The 16,871-nt window shown below is 42.7% G+C and overlaps 1 protein-coding gene across 3 annotated transcripts in view; it reads left to right on the forward strand.

The window, feature by feature from the left end:
* The first annotated feature begins 312 nt into the window (after positions 1-312).
* The window catches only part of LOC117538005 (E3 ubiquitin-protein ligase SMURF2-like), a 65,103-nt gene continuing 48,544 nt past the window's right edge, over positions 313-16,871 (forward strand). For 2 of the 3 annotated variants that reach the window (XM_034203479.1, XM_034203481.1), the window contains exons 1-2: positions 325-346; positions 627-695. In XM_034203479.1, coding sequence (XP_034059370.1) covers positions 340-346; positions 627-695 — 76 coding nt within the window. In that variant the 5' untranslated portion in view covers positions 325-339. Of the gene's footprint in view, positions 696-16,871 lie in introns of all 3 variants that reach the window. The other variant, XM_034203480.1, reaches the window with a different exon arrangement.

Genomic DNA, 16,871 nt, shown 5'->3' on the forward strand with positions numbered 1-16,871 from the left:
GTATGGAAATACACCTTTTCTAAAGCTTCATCAATGCACATTGTCCATTTGTTACTTTCAGTAAATTAGCCAATCTATTTCAGAGAAAATGGCAAGTGTGTATATTTAAATGTTATATTAATATTGGTAACTATTATGAACATGTCCTATGTTATTGGTTGTAATCAGCGCCATATAGACTGATCTATAGACTTCTATCTATATGGCGCTGGTTGTAATAAGAACACCTGAAGCTTTTATTTTGAAATGTACCGGAAGTGCTCTCAGTGTGCAGTCTTCACCACCATCACGAGCAGCTCCAGTTAAAGCAGCCCGGGCAGAGAGTGGACGCCCGTCTGGATGGAGGGTACACTGTCCTCTTGATTTTTATGAGCACCCTTTGCGCTGCGCTTCAACGGCTTTTTGGGTGATATTAGATAGTTGCATTTTTTTTTTTACGGAAAAGGAACTCACATTATATTGTAATTCCAGCGATGTTATGATACATTATGCTGCATACAGATTTGCTATGGTGATAATACGAGCTACCCCGTGCTAGCAGAGGGATTGTTTTGGGAGATACCTTTTTGAAACTCGTACGCTGACACATGAACTAGACGCTTTTTGTGCTTTTTTTTTTCATCAAGCTGGAACACAAAGGGGAATGTCTAGCCAAGGAGTTAGGAGAAATGGCCCAGTGAAGCTGCGGTTGACAGGTAAGCACATTTAAACCCCCTCCTGTGCCGCCGCTCGGAGACCTTAGCATGTTAGCCTGCTAGCTAACTAGGCTAACATCTGCTCATGGTGCCGATGGACACTGGCGCGTTTGTGTGTGATTTTAAAAAAATGTTCAAAATAATTTTTGATCCAACGTTTATTTTATTCTTCATTTTTATTTTACATATACACATGTTATTCTACCTGGCAGCATCCAAAGACAACCAATGAGCATAGCTCGTTAGCAAACATTAGCTGTGACAACATCGCTGTTTATGTTGCATTAACATAGCTGGCTACCGTTACTTGGCATCTTTACTAATTGCTCTTTTATAGGTTTTCTTAGATTAAATACTTAAGCCAAATTGGTGCTAATGTTTATTTATTCATATAGTGTCTTAGAGTAATCGATGTTCTAACAGTGAGTTATACATATCTTCATTGAACACATCTTACGTTAATCATCCTTTAGTATTGTTTACTGTGTGCTCATGTTACATGAACAATTCAAAAGGTAGTGGTCGGACTGTGAAGCTTTGGGTTTTAGTGGACGTGGAATCACAAATTACAACTACTACCTAAGGAAAAGCCGACATCTTATCGCACATTGGTGCCATTCCCAATGGCCTTTAGATGATTACTTTCAATGAGCTCCATGCAAATGGAGTGTGGACAAACCTAGAATAGATATGGCACTATACAATAAGGTAACAAGGCATAGGCTGGAGACGTGGTCTTACAGCACGGAAATGGCATTTGAAGCATTTTGAGTTTTACTTTGTTGGATGGATTTATGCAGGGTCCAGATTTCCAGCCACATCAGATTTGAAATGTGATGGTGTTCATATGGGGCAACTGCTGAACAAAAGGAAATAATAAAATAAAATGTCTTACTTTAATTTGTTGTATTACCTGTATTTGGAGCTGACACACTATAATTATTTTATGACTCTACAGTGCTATTCACTTTTAATTCCCTCCGTATTGCATAACAACAGGTGTTCTATCTTTATGATATTTTTGTATGTTAAACAACATTATGAGATTGATGAATTCTGCATTATATGCTACATTAAACCACACTGGTACCTTTACCTAGAATGTTTAAAGAGTAATACTGTAAAGATAAATTAACCCCCATAGCTTAAAAACCTTTCCTGCCTGCCCTAGTCTCTTTTTTCCTCCTCCATATGGAGAATGGTTTTAAATGGGCTGCAGTGGTCTTCAGACGGAATCCCAGGAATGTGAAACCTCAGAGAGGAAATGTGAGTCTTTCCCGATTATAGACACATCCTCTGTCTGTCCTTTACTATAGAGAAAGGATAAGGGAAACTGTGTCTGCCTGTGAGTGTGTGTGTATAGAGACAGACATTGGGGTTCATATGACTGAGAGGGACCAGAGAACTGATGCTCAGTGATGCTAAATATACATTTAGTCTTGTGCATTCATTTACACTATACGTATGTTTAGTTGTGGTCACACTTGATTTATATGTCTGAGTCTGTATGCATTTAGACCTCACTTTGCATACCAGCCGAAGTCCAGTTTTACTTTGTCTGCTCTGTGGTCTCTCTCATAGATTGAGTGTTTTTTTTTCTCGCTGAGAATTAGAATTGGATTAACCAGAAGCTTGAATCTAAGGAATGTATGACATGTGTAACTTTTATTGAGCTTTGTAACTCTTGTCATTGTTTGGGGAGCAGTTTATTTGACTAGAAATTGGTGATGCTGATTGCTGAAAATAGCTGCAATAGGAAAGATGTACTTGACATACTGCTTGGTGCCTTGTTAAAGAACCATATGGAAGCATCTGTTATGCAGTCTAGACTCAATGCCATTTCCCAGCCTTCCTTCCTTCCTGCTGGCCACCACACATTTTCTTTAAGTGTGATCCAATCAAATCACAATAACAAAATGGCTCTGTAACAAACTCAGTCTTTGCTTCAGTTTGCCATTTTGATAAGAATGTTTTAACATGGCAATGAATATCAAAAACCTCTTTAGTAATTTGCTGTATGCTTAGCCTCCAACTTTGTATACTTCATTTCTCAACTTCTCACAGTTTATCTGTTTGCGTAGGGTGGGCTTACACTCTGCAGGATTTTGACCAATTTAATCCCCAATGCAGTCTTATGGCGCATTTCCACTACAGCGCGGAGCTCGCTTTAAGCGTGCCGTGCCCGGCCCGTTTTTTGGTTGCTTTTCCACTTGGTGTAGTTCCGGCTAGCGGGTACTATTTCACAGTTTTTCTGGCCCCATAAAATCGAGGTTCTTTCCGGGCCAACAACCAGGCTGAGTCGGGCTGAGTATGCTAAACTAGAGAGAGAATCGCTGGCAAGGGAGCTACAACTACAACAAAATGAACATATTTGACTGTGATTTAATTGTAATACACGTTTCAAAATACTGAAGTAACAACATGCTGATACCGGTTAGTAAAAACCATGAATTAATGCTTTGACAAGTCTGCAGACAGACGGCAGGAAAAAAATCTTTTAAAATGCGTGTTTTCTAAATGGAGATTGGCTAAGCTAACGCAGTATATGCTCCGACCGTCCACACTCACAACAACGGCCTATACAGACATAAATAAACCAGCGACTGTATTCGCCATGACACAGACAGTCTGTGGTTTGTACTTGTTTAACTTTTGTCTAGTTTTTGAACAGATATGAGGAGCTGTGAGGGCTAACAGCTAACGGCTGATGTTGTTTTTCTGTGGTTCGCATTGAAGATGACGTCACGGCTCCGCCTACACGGCGTTACTATAGTTACTGCCCCAGCTACTAAACTGTAATGGAAACACAGCATAAAGTGAGCCAGTCCTAACGAGGCCTAGCCATACCGAGCGAGGCCGAGCGAGGCCCTGTAGTGGAAATGCGCCATTAGTCATCCCATAGTGCTGGGATGACTAAGACTGCATTCAAATGACACCTTCAGTCTTCTCTCAAAGGCGTTTTTGGAGCGTCATCTCATGTTTGGTACATTTATCTAGGATAGCGGCTTTTTGATGCTTCGTTAAATAAATAAATAAATCTAGTTGGAGTTAGCTGGTAGGCGGTGTGTTGACATGTCCTCGCGGAGACTACTGCCAAGCTTGTAAAAGCGAGCAATCTTGGATATCGAGGGCTGTTATACCTTACACTGCAGGGAGATGAGAAGTGGTGTCGTTTCTTCTCTGTCTCCTGAGAGCTGGTGTATGATTCACTAAAATCGAACAGGAACAGGGTGTTTTCCCTCGCTTTCCTTCATTGGATTCTGGATATTCTCAAACGGTGGATGACATGAGATGTACACGGGGATGAATCCATCTCTCACCCCTTCTCAAATATGTCCTCTTGGCTGCACTGTGAGGAAGAGAGTCTGTCCATGTGATCCACTTCTCCCTTCAGCTGCCAGTTGGCATTTAGCAACCAAGAACGATTGGAAAAATCATCCCGGGATTCTTCCTGTTCTGTGTGTGTGTGCGTGACACACAGGCAAGCAAGGAAACCCACATGAACATTTTTAATTTACGGTCAGGATTTGTCTGGGTATTTGCCCACCTTTTTGGAACTAGTGCTCAAGCCTATTTGTGCATTTAGAAAAAAAACAAAAAAAGCCTTTGTCCCTAACTAGGCCTGAATGCATTTAAGGACATTTATCGGTGAAGACTGTCTTTTCGTTGACTCTCAGATGTGCAGCTGTGTGTGTCAGCTTGTCTGTATGTGCAAGCCCAATGTGTTGTGTTCTCTGAGAGATAGACAAACTCCCACTTTCACGCGCACATGCACCCAGACACACTCGTATCTACGGTCAAGTCTCCAGAGGATGTACTGTCGGCACGCAAGGCTGAGCTAAATTTAGACTATAAGGCTTTCCTTAATGTAAGGATTGAATGCTTATGTTGAGAAACTGACAATAGTTGTCAAACCTTTTAAGTTATGATGCCTTGAATGGATTAAATTGGTAGTATTATTTCCCCCTGGCCCGCTCGTCTCCCTGTATGATTCAAATGAAAGCTGATTAAATTGATATTTAATCATCACACTGTAAGCTCCTGGTAATTTGGGGAATTGGTGTCAGCATGTGCTTGTGGTGTCATTTATTTAGTGACGTCTAAGCTGTTTCATTTTCTAAGTGGCCTTTTGCCGGTTTATAACAATACAAAGTTTTGACAGATGAAATGGGGACCAAGTTAAGGTTTATGATTCATCAGCACACAATGGACGTCAGTCATACTGTGACGTGGTTGTGGTGTTGATCTCTGTTTTCTGTATCCCTGGCAGCTTCATTTAGGAACAAGCCATGCTCTGACAGAAGGATCTCTGCTGCACCAACAACAGTGATGATTACCTGGTGCATCTTCACACATCTGGCCTCAGGAAAGATGAGAGATGGGGATCTGCTAATGTGATGCAGAATAAAACTCATAGTAAAGGGATGCATGTCTCCGTCTATGCAGTTTGTGGTACAAATTGGCTAGTTAAGGGACATTTGATTCATTAGCAGTGAATGACTCAGTTGAGATGAATCATACTCTTGCTTGAATAAAACAGTAGACTAGTTGGTGTGTGCAATCTTTCTCAAGGAACAGGTGTTGGTCTTGCTTGTGTATATGTGTGAGTGTGTCTCTGCACTTCTTCTTGTCTGCTTGATCTTGCCTCTAACATTTGGGGTCACTGTGTTGTGGTTAGATGTTGTAGTGCAGTACGGAGCTTTATACCCAAACTTCCGCCAGCTTTGTTTAGTCTGTATCACTAGCATACATTTCAATTGACCACACACACACACACACACACACACACACACACACACACACACACACACACACTCTCAGTTTGTATGCCCTCATTCAGTATTCACATGGCCAATTCAATGGAAACGCAGCATAAAGCTAAAAATAGATTCTTACTAATAAAAACTATGACGAAATGTATATTTAGTTTTCGTTGATGAGACGGGACTGAGGTGTTAACGGTGGACTATCGGACATTCAAAATGCAGGGTATTTTCCCCCGGTCAAAATGCATCTTACTTTTCTAACTTGCAATATCATTATGTCCGCTCTCTTCACTCCAGAAGAGCGATCTCTCTGTGTGCGGGGGGAGCGGGGTCTCTCTGTCTGTGGGGTGGGGGGGCGGGGCCTAACAGACACGCTGCGGTGGCGTGCACATATTTTTAAGAGTAGTAGTACCGTTAAAATCCTTAATGACCATTGCTAGATATATTACACAAGTAAAGTGTTAAGAGAGTGAAATCTTGCTTTACGAATTTCAACACTTGATACTGTCACCTTGTTTCTAATTTCAGATAACTGTATTTGGTGAATTGGTTTAAAGAGAGAAAACATTTTGACTAAAAGTTTACTAAAATGTAATGCTTTTTCATCAACTAAAACTAGACTAAAACTATGAAGGATAAAAAGGACTATCAAAACTAATAACCATTTTCGTCTAAAGTTTAAGACTAAATCAAAAATAGCTGCCAAAATGAACACTGCACATGGTTGTCGTCATATGGAATCATTTATAGTCACTTGATGATTCCACCGTTTTTCTTTTACTTGTTATTGTAATGGCGCTTTTCCACTGCAGGACCTAGCACGGTTTAGTAAGGTATGTTTAGGCCTTGGTAGGCCAGGCTCACTTTATGCTGCGTTTCCATTACACTTTATTAACAGGGGTAGTAACTATAGTAACTCAGTGTAGGCGGGGCGATCGGCTGTTCGGCGGGCGGAGCGACACTGCGTAAAACTGCCGTGACGTCATCTTCAATGCGAACCACAAAACCAAAACATCAGCCGTTAGCTGTTAGCACTCAGAGCTCACAGCTCCTCATATCTGTTCAGAAACTAGACAAAAGTTAAAGGGGACCTATCATGCAAAATGCACTTTTGTACGTGTTGTATACATGAATATGTGTCCCCGGTGTGTCAGGGAACTCACCAAGTGTCAGAAAACACAACCCTCTCTCTTTTCCTCCATACCCAAATCTCTAAAAACGGGGCTGCAACGGATCTGATACAGACTGATACAGAATTGAAATTGTTCTGACGTCAGAAACAAGGAGCTCCGCCTATATGGGCAACTCTCCACCTATCAGGGGAATGAGAGGTTGCGTGGCATGGTAACAGCATGGTAACATGACGCTCGTGCCTCGTCCCCCTCCTTTGCAGGGGGGCGTGGTCAGCTGCAGCTCATTTGCCACAGAATCAGCCCTTGCAAAACAGGGCTGGAAAATAGCAAATAGAGTTAAATGAGGCATGGCTAAAATGCATGATCTGTTTGGTATTTTGACAAAAAAACTTCACAGACATGTTTATATAGGTATGGCCCTAAAATATATTATTTAAATATAGCATGATAGGTCCACTTTAAACAAGTACAAACCACAGACTGTCTGTGTCATGGCGAATACAGTCGCTGGTTTATTTATGTCTGTAGGCCGTTGTTGTGAGTGTGGACGGTGGGAGCATATACTGCGTTAGCTTAACCTGATCGATCCGATCTCCATTCAGAAAACACACATTTTAAAATGTTTTTCGCCTGCCGTCTTGTCTGCAGACCTGTATCAGTATGTTGTTATTTCGGCATCATTTTGAAACGTGTATTACAATTAAATCACGGTGAAATATTTTGTTGTAGTTGTAGCCCCCTTGCCAGCGTTTCTCTCTGACCATTCAGCAGTCGAGAGTGTTTACGTCACTAGTTTAGCATATTCAGCCCGGTTGTTGGCCCGGTAAGAACCTCGATTTTGGAGGGCCAGAAAAAAGGTGAAAAAAGTAGCCCTGAGCCGGAACCTCCCCTAGTGGAATATGGGCAGGCTCGTCAGTCCCCTCCTGCTCCCTGGCTAAATGATGCACTGCGGGCTAATATAACCGTCCTTCGGGCAGCAGAGCGGAAATGGTGGAAATCCAAACACCGTGACGACCTCCTAACCTATCAGGCTCTCCTCTCCTCTTTCTCTGCTTCGATCTCCGGCAAAAAGCACTTTCTTTCAAGATAAGATCCAATCTTCCTATTCCAATCCCAAAAAACTATTTTCCATCTTCTCCACCCTCTTGGACCCTCCAAAAGCCCCTTCCCCCTCCTCCCTTCTGTCAAGCGACTTTGTTAACCACTTTGAAAAAAAGGTTGATGATATTCGCTCTTCTTTTTCTGACTCACCGCTGGGTCACCAGACCCTCCTTTCATCCACACACTGACCTCCTTTTCCCCTCTCTCTCCAAGTGAGGTTCTTACACTCATTACCTCTGCCCGCCCTACCACCTGTCCTCTGGACCCTATCCCTTCAAACCTCCTTCAGACTATCGCTCCTGATATTCTACCGTTTCTCACCCATTTCATCAACACTTCTCTAACTTCTGGTCACTTTCCAAACAGTCTCAAGGAGGCAAGAGTAAACCCTCTCCTAAAGAAACCTACTCTCAACCCGTCTGGTCACTCCACAGAAACGGCCCTCCTTGCTGTCACTGAGGAACTGCACACTGCTAAAGCAGCCTCCCTCTCCTCTGTCATCATCCTGTTGGACCTGTCTGCTGCATTCGACACGGTGAATCATCAGATCCTCCTTCGCACTCTCCTAGGACTTGGAGTTTCAGGCTCTGCACTTTCCCTCCTCACCTCATACCTCAAAGACCGCACTTACAGGGTTACTTGGAGAGGGTCCGAGTCCGACCCTTCTCAATTAACTACAGGGGTCCCTCAGGGCTCTGTTCTTGGTCCCCTCCTCTTCTCCTTGTACACAAACTCGCTCGGATCAGTCATTAGCCCGCATGGTTTTTCATACCACTGCTACGCTGATGACACCCAATTAATTCTGTCCTTTCCCCGCTCAGAGACCCAGGTCGTTGCACGCATCTCTGCTTGTCTAGCTGACATCTCTCAGTGGATGTCTGCTCATCACCTCAAGCTCAACCTTGACAAGACTGAACTGCTTTTCCTTCCGGGAAAAGATTGTCCCACTCTTGACCTAACAATCAACATGGGCACCTCTGTTGTTTCCCCGACTCAGACTGCAAGGAATCTGGGTGTGACCCTAGATAACAACCTGTCCTTCACTGCAAACATCGCTGCTACAACCCACTGCTGCAGATACACGCTTTACAACATCAGGAGGATACGTCCCCAGCTGACCCAGAAAGCGACGCAGGTTCTGGTCCAGGCTCTCGTCATCTCACGCCTAGACTACTGCAACTCCCTCCTGGCTGGTCTACCTGCATGTGCCATCCGACCTCTGCAGCTCATCCAGAATGCAGCTGCTCGCCTGGTCTTCAACCTTCCTAAATTCTCCCACACCACGCCGCTCCTCCGCTCCCTCCACTGACTTCCGGTAACTGCTAGAATCCACTTCAAGACAATGGTACTTGCGTACCATGCTGCGAACGGATCTGGCCCTTCCTACATCCAGGACATGGTTAAACCGTACACCCCCAGCACGTGCACTCCGCTCTGCATCAACCAAACGACTCGCTGCACCCTCGCTGCGAAGGGGACCCAAGTTCCCATCAGCAAAAACACGTGGGTTTGCTATCCTGGCTCCAAAATGGTGGAATGAGCTCCCCATTGGCATCAGGACGGCAGATAGCTTACACACCTTCCGGCGCAGACTGAAAACTCATCTCTTTCGACTCCACTTCGAGCGATAGAACTATTAACAAAGCACTTGTATACTAATAAAGGGCTGGCTTATCTAAAGCCAGTTGAGTAGCACTTGAAATGTTTTTGCTCTATGAAGCCTGATGTACTTATATGATTCTGTGTTCTTCAAGTTTGTATTTTGTTGGTCGAACGCACTAATTGTAAGTCGCTTTGGATAAAAGCGTCAGCTAAATGCAATGTAATGTAATGAATAGTAAAAAAAGCGTGCTGCAGTGAAAAAGCGCCATTATTCAACTTCTATGTTTTCAGATGCAGCAGAGCACAAAAAACATCTAACACATTATGGATAATTTCAAGAGGTCATGAGAATGTGTAGAATTTTAGAAGCTACACTTGTATACACTCTGTGTGTGCACATGCATTTTCCTGCAGTATGTTCCTTTACTGCATGTAACATAAAGCACAATCATATCAATTTAAAGGAATGTGGATAATCAATTATGAGATGATGTTTATGGCTAAGGCACTGTTATGAGACTCTCTTAGCCTGCATCCGACTTGATGTTTAATATCTAATAAATGAATACACAGTACTTAATATCACCTTGTTGTTCAGCGTGCAGCTGGCTGACCTAATTCTTGCACTTAAAATATTCTGCAGACATTGAGCCAGACAGAGTGCAGTATTTATCTCATGGCTTGCCTGGTCAGCAGTAACTCAGGTACAGCTGTCTGGTCACTTTGATGATAACACACGCATACAAGGGTCACTTTTCTTCTTTCTAAATCTCTGAGTAACATAAAGAAGAATTGACCCTCAGATAACAGTAAGATAACGTTAATCCACTGCCCTTAACACGAATGAAACATTTAAAATGAAATAAAAACATGATTCGTTTACTGACAGAAATCTTGTAAATTAACTTGCAAAGATTTGGTGCTGGTATTATTACGCTCTAATTCTCACGTGACAACGTTTTCACTATCCGTGAAAGCTAATTGTATCTACATCCGTCGGAGTCCCTCACCCTGTTCCAGACCCGCCTCAAAACCCACCTCTTCAACTCTGTATCCATAAGCCCCCCCTCCCCTCTCAATCAACTTCCTCCTGACTGCTTTTCTGTTTTGTTTCTTTTTGGCTTTGTTTTTGTTTTGTTTGTCTACCCTCCCTCCCAAATGTAAAGCGTCTTTGGGTTCAAGAAAAGCGCTATAGAAATAAAATATATTATTATTATTACAGAGCAAACACACATTATAGTATTGCAGCCTCCTGACTCTCAGTATTTATCAAGAGCCTTACTTTCCCCCTTTCCTACTCTATATATCTTCAAATGAAATGAAGCTCTTGGTATGTGTTTTTGTTTGGGATTTTGGCCTTGCTGATGCAGATTTATGGGGATGTAATTCCATAATGCGGATGAAGAGGGAATACAGAGCTCGGCACAGTTTGTGGTCATCTCTGTTTCCCCTCTCTGCTCATATTTCACGCTGTAGGGGAACCCCCGGGTCTCAGGTGTATTGAATTATACATCCTTTTGTTTAATTGATACATCGGTTTTCACTTGACTTGTGGACTTTCCTATTAGACTTGGCACATTCAACATAACCACAGCAAAGCAGACAACAAGGAGCATTTCTGTGGAGCGATGTCAGCTGTTGAACCCTCTTATTAACTCTAGATGCATGCCACTTGATATCTGATCTTGCCCTGATGTTTTTGTTTTTAAACATTTTAAATTAAGCATTTTCAGGCTCTGCTTTTGTATCTCAACAAACAGCGCTGGGTTTGAGGAAGAATTTGGCATATGAGAAGACTGTGACTCGGTAATGAATTCTCACTGGGCGCTGCCAGTCTCATAACTCAGCTTTACTGTTCTCCACTCATGACCTGCCTTTTACCACGCAACACACATGCTTTCTGCTGGACTAAAACCGTTTGTGCATATGGTATTTATCTGATAGCTAGGCCCAGGGAATACTTGTTCTGACTTTAAAACAAACAGATGAATGTAAAACTAATAACTAGGGATGCTCCGATCGCCAATTTCGGGGCCGATCGCCGGAATCAGTATCGGCCGATCGCCGATCCGATCGAGTGGGCGCGGCCTAAATGGAAGATTTAAACATCACTTTAAATCTTCCATTTAAAGTGATGTTTAAAACTCAGTTAATGGGGCTCATTCACTGGAGCTTCCACAAACAACAATCAACTTAATTATTACATTCAAATGATGTACATTATTCAAGTTTACATTCACTTTGGATAATAACACGGGAGAAATTAGCGGAAGCGCTCTCTTTTCCTCTCTCCTTCTCTCTCTCCCCCCTCTCTCCCTCTCCTGACAGTAGCCTATCTCATGCAGCTCAGTGATCCAGTAATGAGTGACCCGACAATGAAGAATAAATATATTTATAATAACTAGTTTAGCTTGTTCCAGAGGTAGATAAAATAGCTAAGTGTGTTAGGTCTAACTCTTACGGTACGTCCACACAGCAGCTTTTCAAAAATCTTGAAAATCTTGGCGCTGGGCGTGTCTGAAAGCTTGGGGATTTTTTGCGACCAACAACCAATCACATGAATCTCCCGCCCCCGACATACAAAGCAAAAAACCCCGGGGATTTTATGCGAGCAATATATATATAAACTCCCCAAACAGGCGAAAACCTACCAGTTTCACCCACTGTCTCTGCCACCTCCCTCCATGCCTGGTTCCTCCGGTTTGTATCCCGTTAATAGTTCTGGTCGTAAAGAACCGGGTGATTTGCTACCGTAATTTCTCGTTTGGAATATGAGGAAATGAACTGCGGTCTGGTTCTCCCTGTGTGTGTGTTTCGCTGCGCTCACCTGTCCGGCGGGCGGAGCTGCAGGATTTCTGCTTCACACACGTTGCATACCGTTATTTTACTGTCTTTTTCGGACACCTTAAAATAATGCCAGACCGGTGAAGCCATTTTGGCGAGCTTGTTTTGCCGAACACAGAGAAAAGTGTCATGTATTTTACGTCATGCGATCGGCTCTCGCGATCGGCATGTTTAGAGAGCACCGATCGATCGGTAGAGAGTGAGTATCGGCCGATATCGATCGGTGACCGATCCATCGGAGCATCCCTACTAATAACACAATATATGGTATGCATTTGTTATTCTATACTGGTTTCTTATACGACTGTGTATCACAATATATTCCATAAGCATGCCATTCACTATAGCTTTCTACTAGTGGTGCACGATAATTATCGGTCCGATATTAGGAATTATGACATCATCCCGATAAAATCCGATCAAAGTATTAATAGCCCCGATAATATACAATATATTTTTAAAATACTGCGGTGTGGGTGGATTGGGATGAGGGACACTTGTTTTTCCCTCGGCTCCTCCTGTTTTGCCAGTACTGTGGTATTAGTGGTTTAGGAAGAGGGGAGTTTTTCACAAATCCAGCGCTCCCTAACTCATGCCTGGCTGTGACGTAAATGGTGTGCGGCCGTGAAGCCAGGACAGTAAACAAATATGTCGTCGGTAGTATGGGACTATTTCAAAGTTTCAGAGTTAGATAGTTCGCTTGCTATTTGTAACGAATGCAATGCAGAAGTTCCACGAGGAGGGAAAAAGGCAACGAGCTATAATACTTCCAACCTGATTAGTCACCTGAAACATCGCCATCGCTACGATGGTGTGTTAAAAGCGTACGAAGACGCCTGCGCTGCTAAACTAGCGGCAAATCCAAAGCCAGCTGCAAAGGCACCGGGGCTTTTACCTATCGACGAGGCTTTTGAAAAGGCAAGAAGTTTGCCAGAGACGACCCCAGGGTTAGTTTTGTTCATAGTAGTAATGCTCATGTCATTTGCTCACTACTAGTCTTTTTTTTTACCACCAGGTGTGCAAAAACTACAGGTACATTTAATATATATATTATATTATTATCGGTATCGGTATCGGTCTTGAGAAGCAGGAAGTTATCGGTATTGGTTTCAAAAAACCAATATCGTGCATCCCTACTTTCTACATCTTTGTTATAAGACTTTGGTTGTTTCAGTCTGTCCTTAGTTTTATCTGCTTTTCCTATTACGTTTGAACCTGGTGGCATCAGTGTACTTTGAGCAGGGAAGTGGAAAGACTGAACACCTCACTATTGCATAACAGCCTCTGACTGGAAAGGAGGTGGTCTTCAATATGCAGAACACATTAAACTTTCCAAGTGCTTCAGGAGGATTTTCCTGCAGAATACGGAGAAAAAAACCCACCTTTTTCTTTTCATACGTCGAGAGCTTAATGTTTCTGACAGCCTCTGAGAATTATGAGAGGCAAAATCTTGTCTCTTAAAAATGTAATTTGGAACATGCGAAAAGGAAGGTAATTGGCCTACAAATGTGATTCTGCAGTGTTGCCCTTGCTCTTAAGCTGCATCCTGCCTACCCCCTTTACTTTCACTGACTGAACTCTGCAGAGCCTCATCATATGTTTCTTTCTCTTTAGTCTTTCACTCTCTTTGAACAGGATGTCCCTCATCTCTCTGTCATTTCTCTCTCTTCCTTCCTCACCCTCACTTAGCCCCGGATCTAGTCCAGACAGCTGACAGACGACTCTGTCGCTGTGGCTCCAGCTTTCTTTTTTTATTCTCTATCTGTTCTCAAGTTGTGATGCACACACACACACGCACGCACGCACACACACACGCACACACACACGCACACACATACGCACACACATACGCACACACATACGCACACGCACACAAACACTTCCTGTACCGGTCCCTCACCACAGTGCAGTACTTAGTATTTGTCAACGTTTGTTTGGGGACCCTTAGGAGTCTTTTCTGGGGAAAATACCGCTGCATCTTTTCCAAAAGAAAAACGCTTGTGAATAAGGAAAATATTTTTCACTTTTCAGTGGTTGCTTTTTCAAGCCCAATTGAAACAGGAAGGCAGGTTAGACTTTAAGGATCACACTTTCCTCCCCCTCACTGTGCTGCTGCTACTGTTTCTGCTGTCAGACTGCCCACCACCACCACCGTTTTTGTGAATGTGTGTGTGTGTCTGGTAGACCAGTGGTTCCCAAACTTTTTGTGCCCAAGGCACACCAAAGGACAAGTAAAAATCTCAAGGCACACCTATTGTGCAAAATAGTCCTTATAACACGTGTTATCACTCATATCATGTAAAATATCTGTAAATGTGCATAATTATTTACTAATGCCAAATAAAATGTGACAAAGACAACTATATTACTCATGAAATATTTATTAACGAAATATTTCAGAAATTATTTTGAAACTTTATCAAATTAGGCTTCATCAAAGCAGCGACACACTCATTTAAACCAGACAGGTCACAACCTTAAAAATGAGGCAAAGGAAACTCAGCAGAAATTCAGCACAGAGAACTGTCAATGCCAGGAAGCTGCACTGCATGGTCCTGAACTACAAATTATAAATGTAACATTTCAGCATTGAAACATGTGCTATTGTAAATATTTTGCTGACTTACAAATTAGTGAGATACATGTGCCTGTCGGGCGCGCAGAATTTTTGTATCCTTGGTGGCACTGAGGAGAGGGCCACTCGCAAGTCCTATTCAACAGAGAGCCGTGACCTCCTGTTGTTCTTCATGTAAATCAGAGTAGAGAATGCCAACTCCAGAGTCGTTACTACAAAAATGTAATGTATTACACTACTTCGTTACTATCTACATAAAGTAACTCGTTATTTTACTCACCGAGCACGTACGAACTGCGCATGCGTGAGTGCCAATAACTTTCCTTACCAGCAGGCGGCGGTAGTGTGTATTTGTCATTCAAAACAGGCAACAACCGGAAGACAGAGAAGAAGAACAGACTGCGTGATATAAACAAACAACAAATACCGTGTGTGTTAGCTTCACCTTAGCATGTGTTCTTTGCAGGTGTTTGTTGAGGTTTGACCACGTGGTGTTTACAGCAGTGGATAACAGCTTCTGGCCTGGACACAGTTTGCACCTCACCGTCACATTCCTGTCTATTCTTCGGACGAACTCAAAATAATGGGCACACCTCCACCCTTCGAAAGTTATCGCTGACTCAGCCATGTTTATGCAGCACTGCACGTGGAGATTACGTACATATAAACCTACAAAGTACTGATATAGTAAATTAAAAAAAAATAATTTTTGTGTAGTTGTATATTGCAATAATAACGTATGGTTGTCACAAAATCCCACGACACACCCGGACTTGCCTCACGGCACACCAGTGTGCCGCGGCACACCGTTTGGGAACCACTGTGGTAGACCACTCAGCATGTCTACCGTACAAACACACACACTGACACTCATATTGCACCCCCCTCGCTTTGAGTGTGTGTTTTCAGTTTCTGTGTGGGAGAGAGACAGTCGGACGACGTTAGTGATGCAGCGTTTTTATCCTGGAGATGAGGATCAGGTGGCTTGGACAGCGCCGTTGTACTATGGGCATGTTTTGGTAATCAGGGTAAATATTAACATTCTTGTGAACTAACAGATAACTTCCGTATTATATACAGACACTGAGGAGACTTGAAGGTTTTTGATGCAACATACATTGCAATAGAGCTGTTTATAGAGCAGTAGAACAGTGAGTTAGATGTAGAGTTTGTATCTGTTTCTTAAAATAACTGTTGAACTGCAGCACAAATTAATGCTTTGTTAAACGTTTATAGAGATGGGCAGGGTTCAGCAAATAGTTTGAAATTGGATGCTGGTAAGAATGCTGGCTGTTTTGACATAATGTGTGGAGGTCAGTAACATGGGCCTGATCTGCACGAACTTGAGAATAAGAGTTAATATTTTTGGATGCGACAATGTTTTCCCATCCTGACTAAACTATAGTCCTCTTTAGGAGATCAGTCCATGTATTCTAACAGTGGTCAGTGTCAGGTTATTGCAGTCTTTTTATAGATGCTCCTCTGCTCTGCACATCACCACTCTCCGCCCACACAGTCAACAAAAGCCTTGGAGTCCACCACCAAACTCCGCCAGGCTCAGCTGAATATTTATGCATACACAGAGCTGAGGAAAACTACTGCAGCCTCAAATAACCTTCCTCCATGTCATTCATATTCAGAGTGACAGCCCCATCTCTCTCTCTCTCTCTCCCACTCGTCTTTGAGGTCGCTCCTCAGGCTCTGCTCTTCTGTTAACGTGACAGTAAATATAAAAACTACATAAATAGAGAAGTATCATCTCCAGCTGTCATTCACTGTATGTTTGGTGTGTTTTTAATACATGACACATTTAAATGACATGCAACTTCCCTAGTGTCATTATCATATGGGCTTTAGTATGCCCATGTGTACAAGAGCTGGCAGTGTATGGTACAACTTGACGGCAGGCTAACACGCGTATATGTGCCAGTTTGCTTAGGTCTGAAACTGAGTTCTGAAATAGTAGTTTTCCGTAATCCTATGGACAAATAGATAAACAAACAAACCGAATCCAAAACATAACTAGTTCGATACGTTAAAAAATAGTTACTTTTTAACCGAGGTGGTCTGAACCCACATTTTGGCATTTTTTTGGACTGGTGAAAGCTAATTGCAGTTTGGTTCACCCTGAAACCTTCAACACACCTAATCACAA

The sequence above is a fragment of the Gymnodraco acuticeps genome, unplaced genomic scaffold (genome assembly GCF_902827175.1).
Source record: "Gymnodraco acuticeps unplaced genomic scaffold, fGymAcu1.1, whole genome shotgun sequence".
Lineage (NCBI taxonomy): Eukaryota > Metazoa > Chordata > Actinopteri > Perciformes > Bathydraconidae > Gymnodraco > Gymnodraco acuticeps.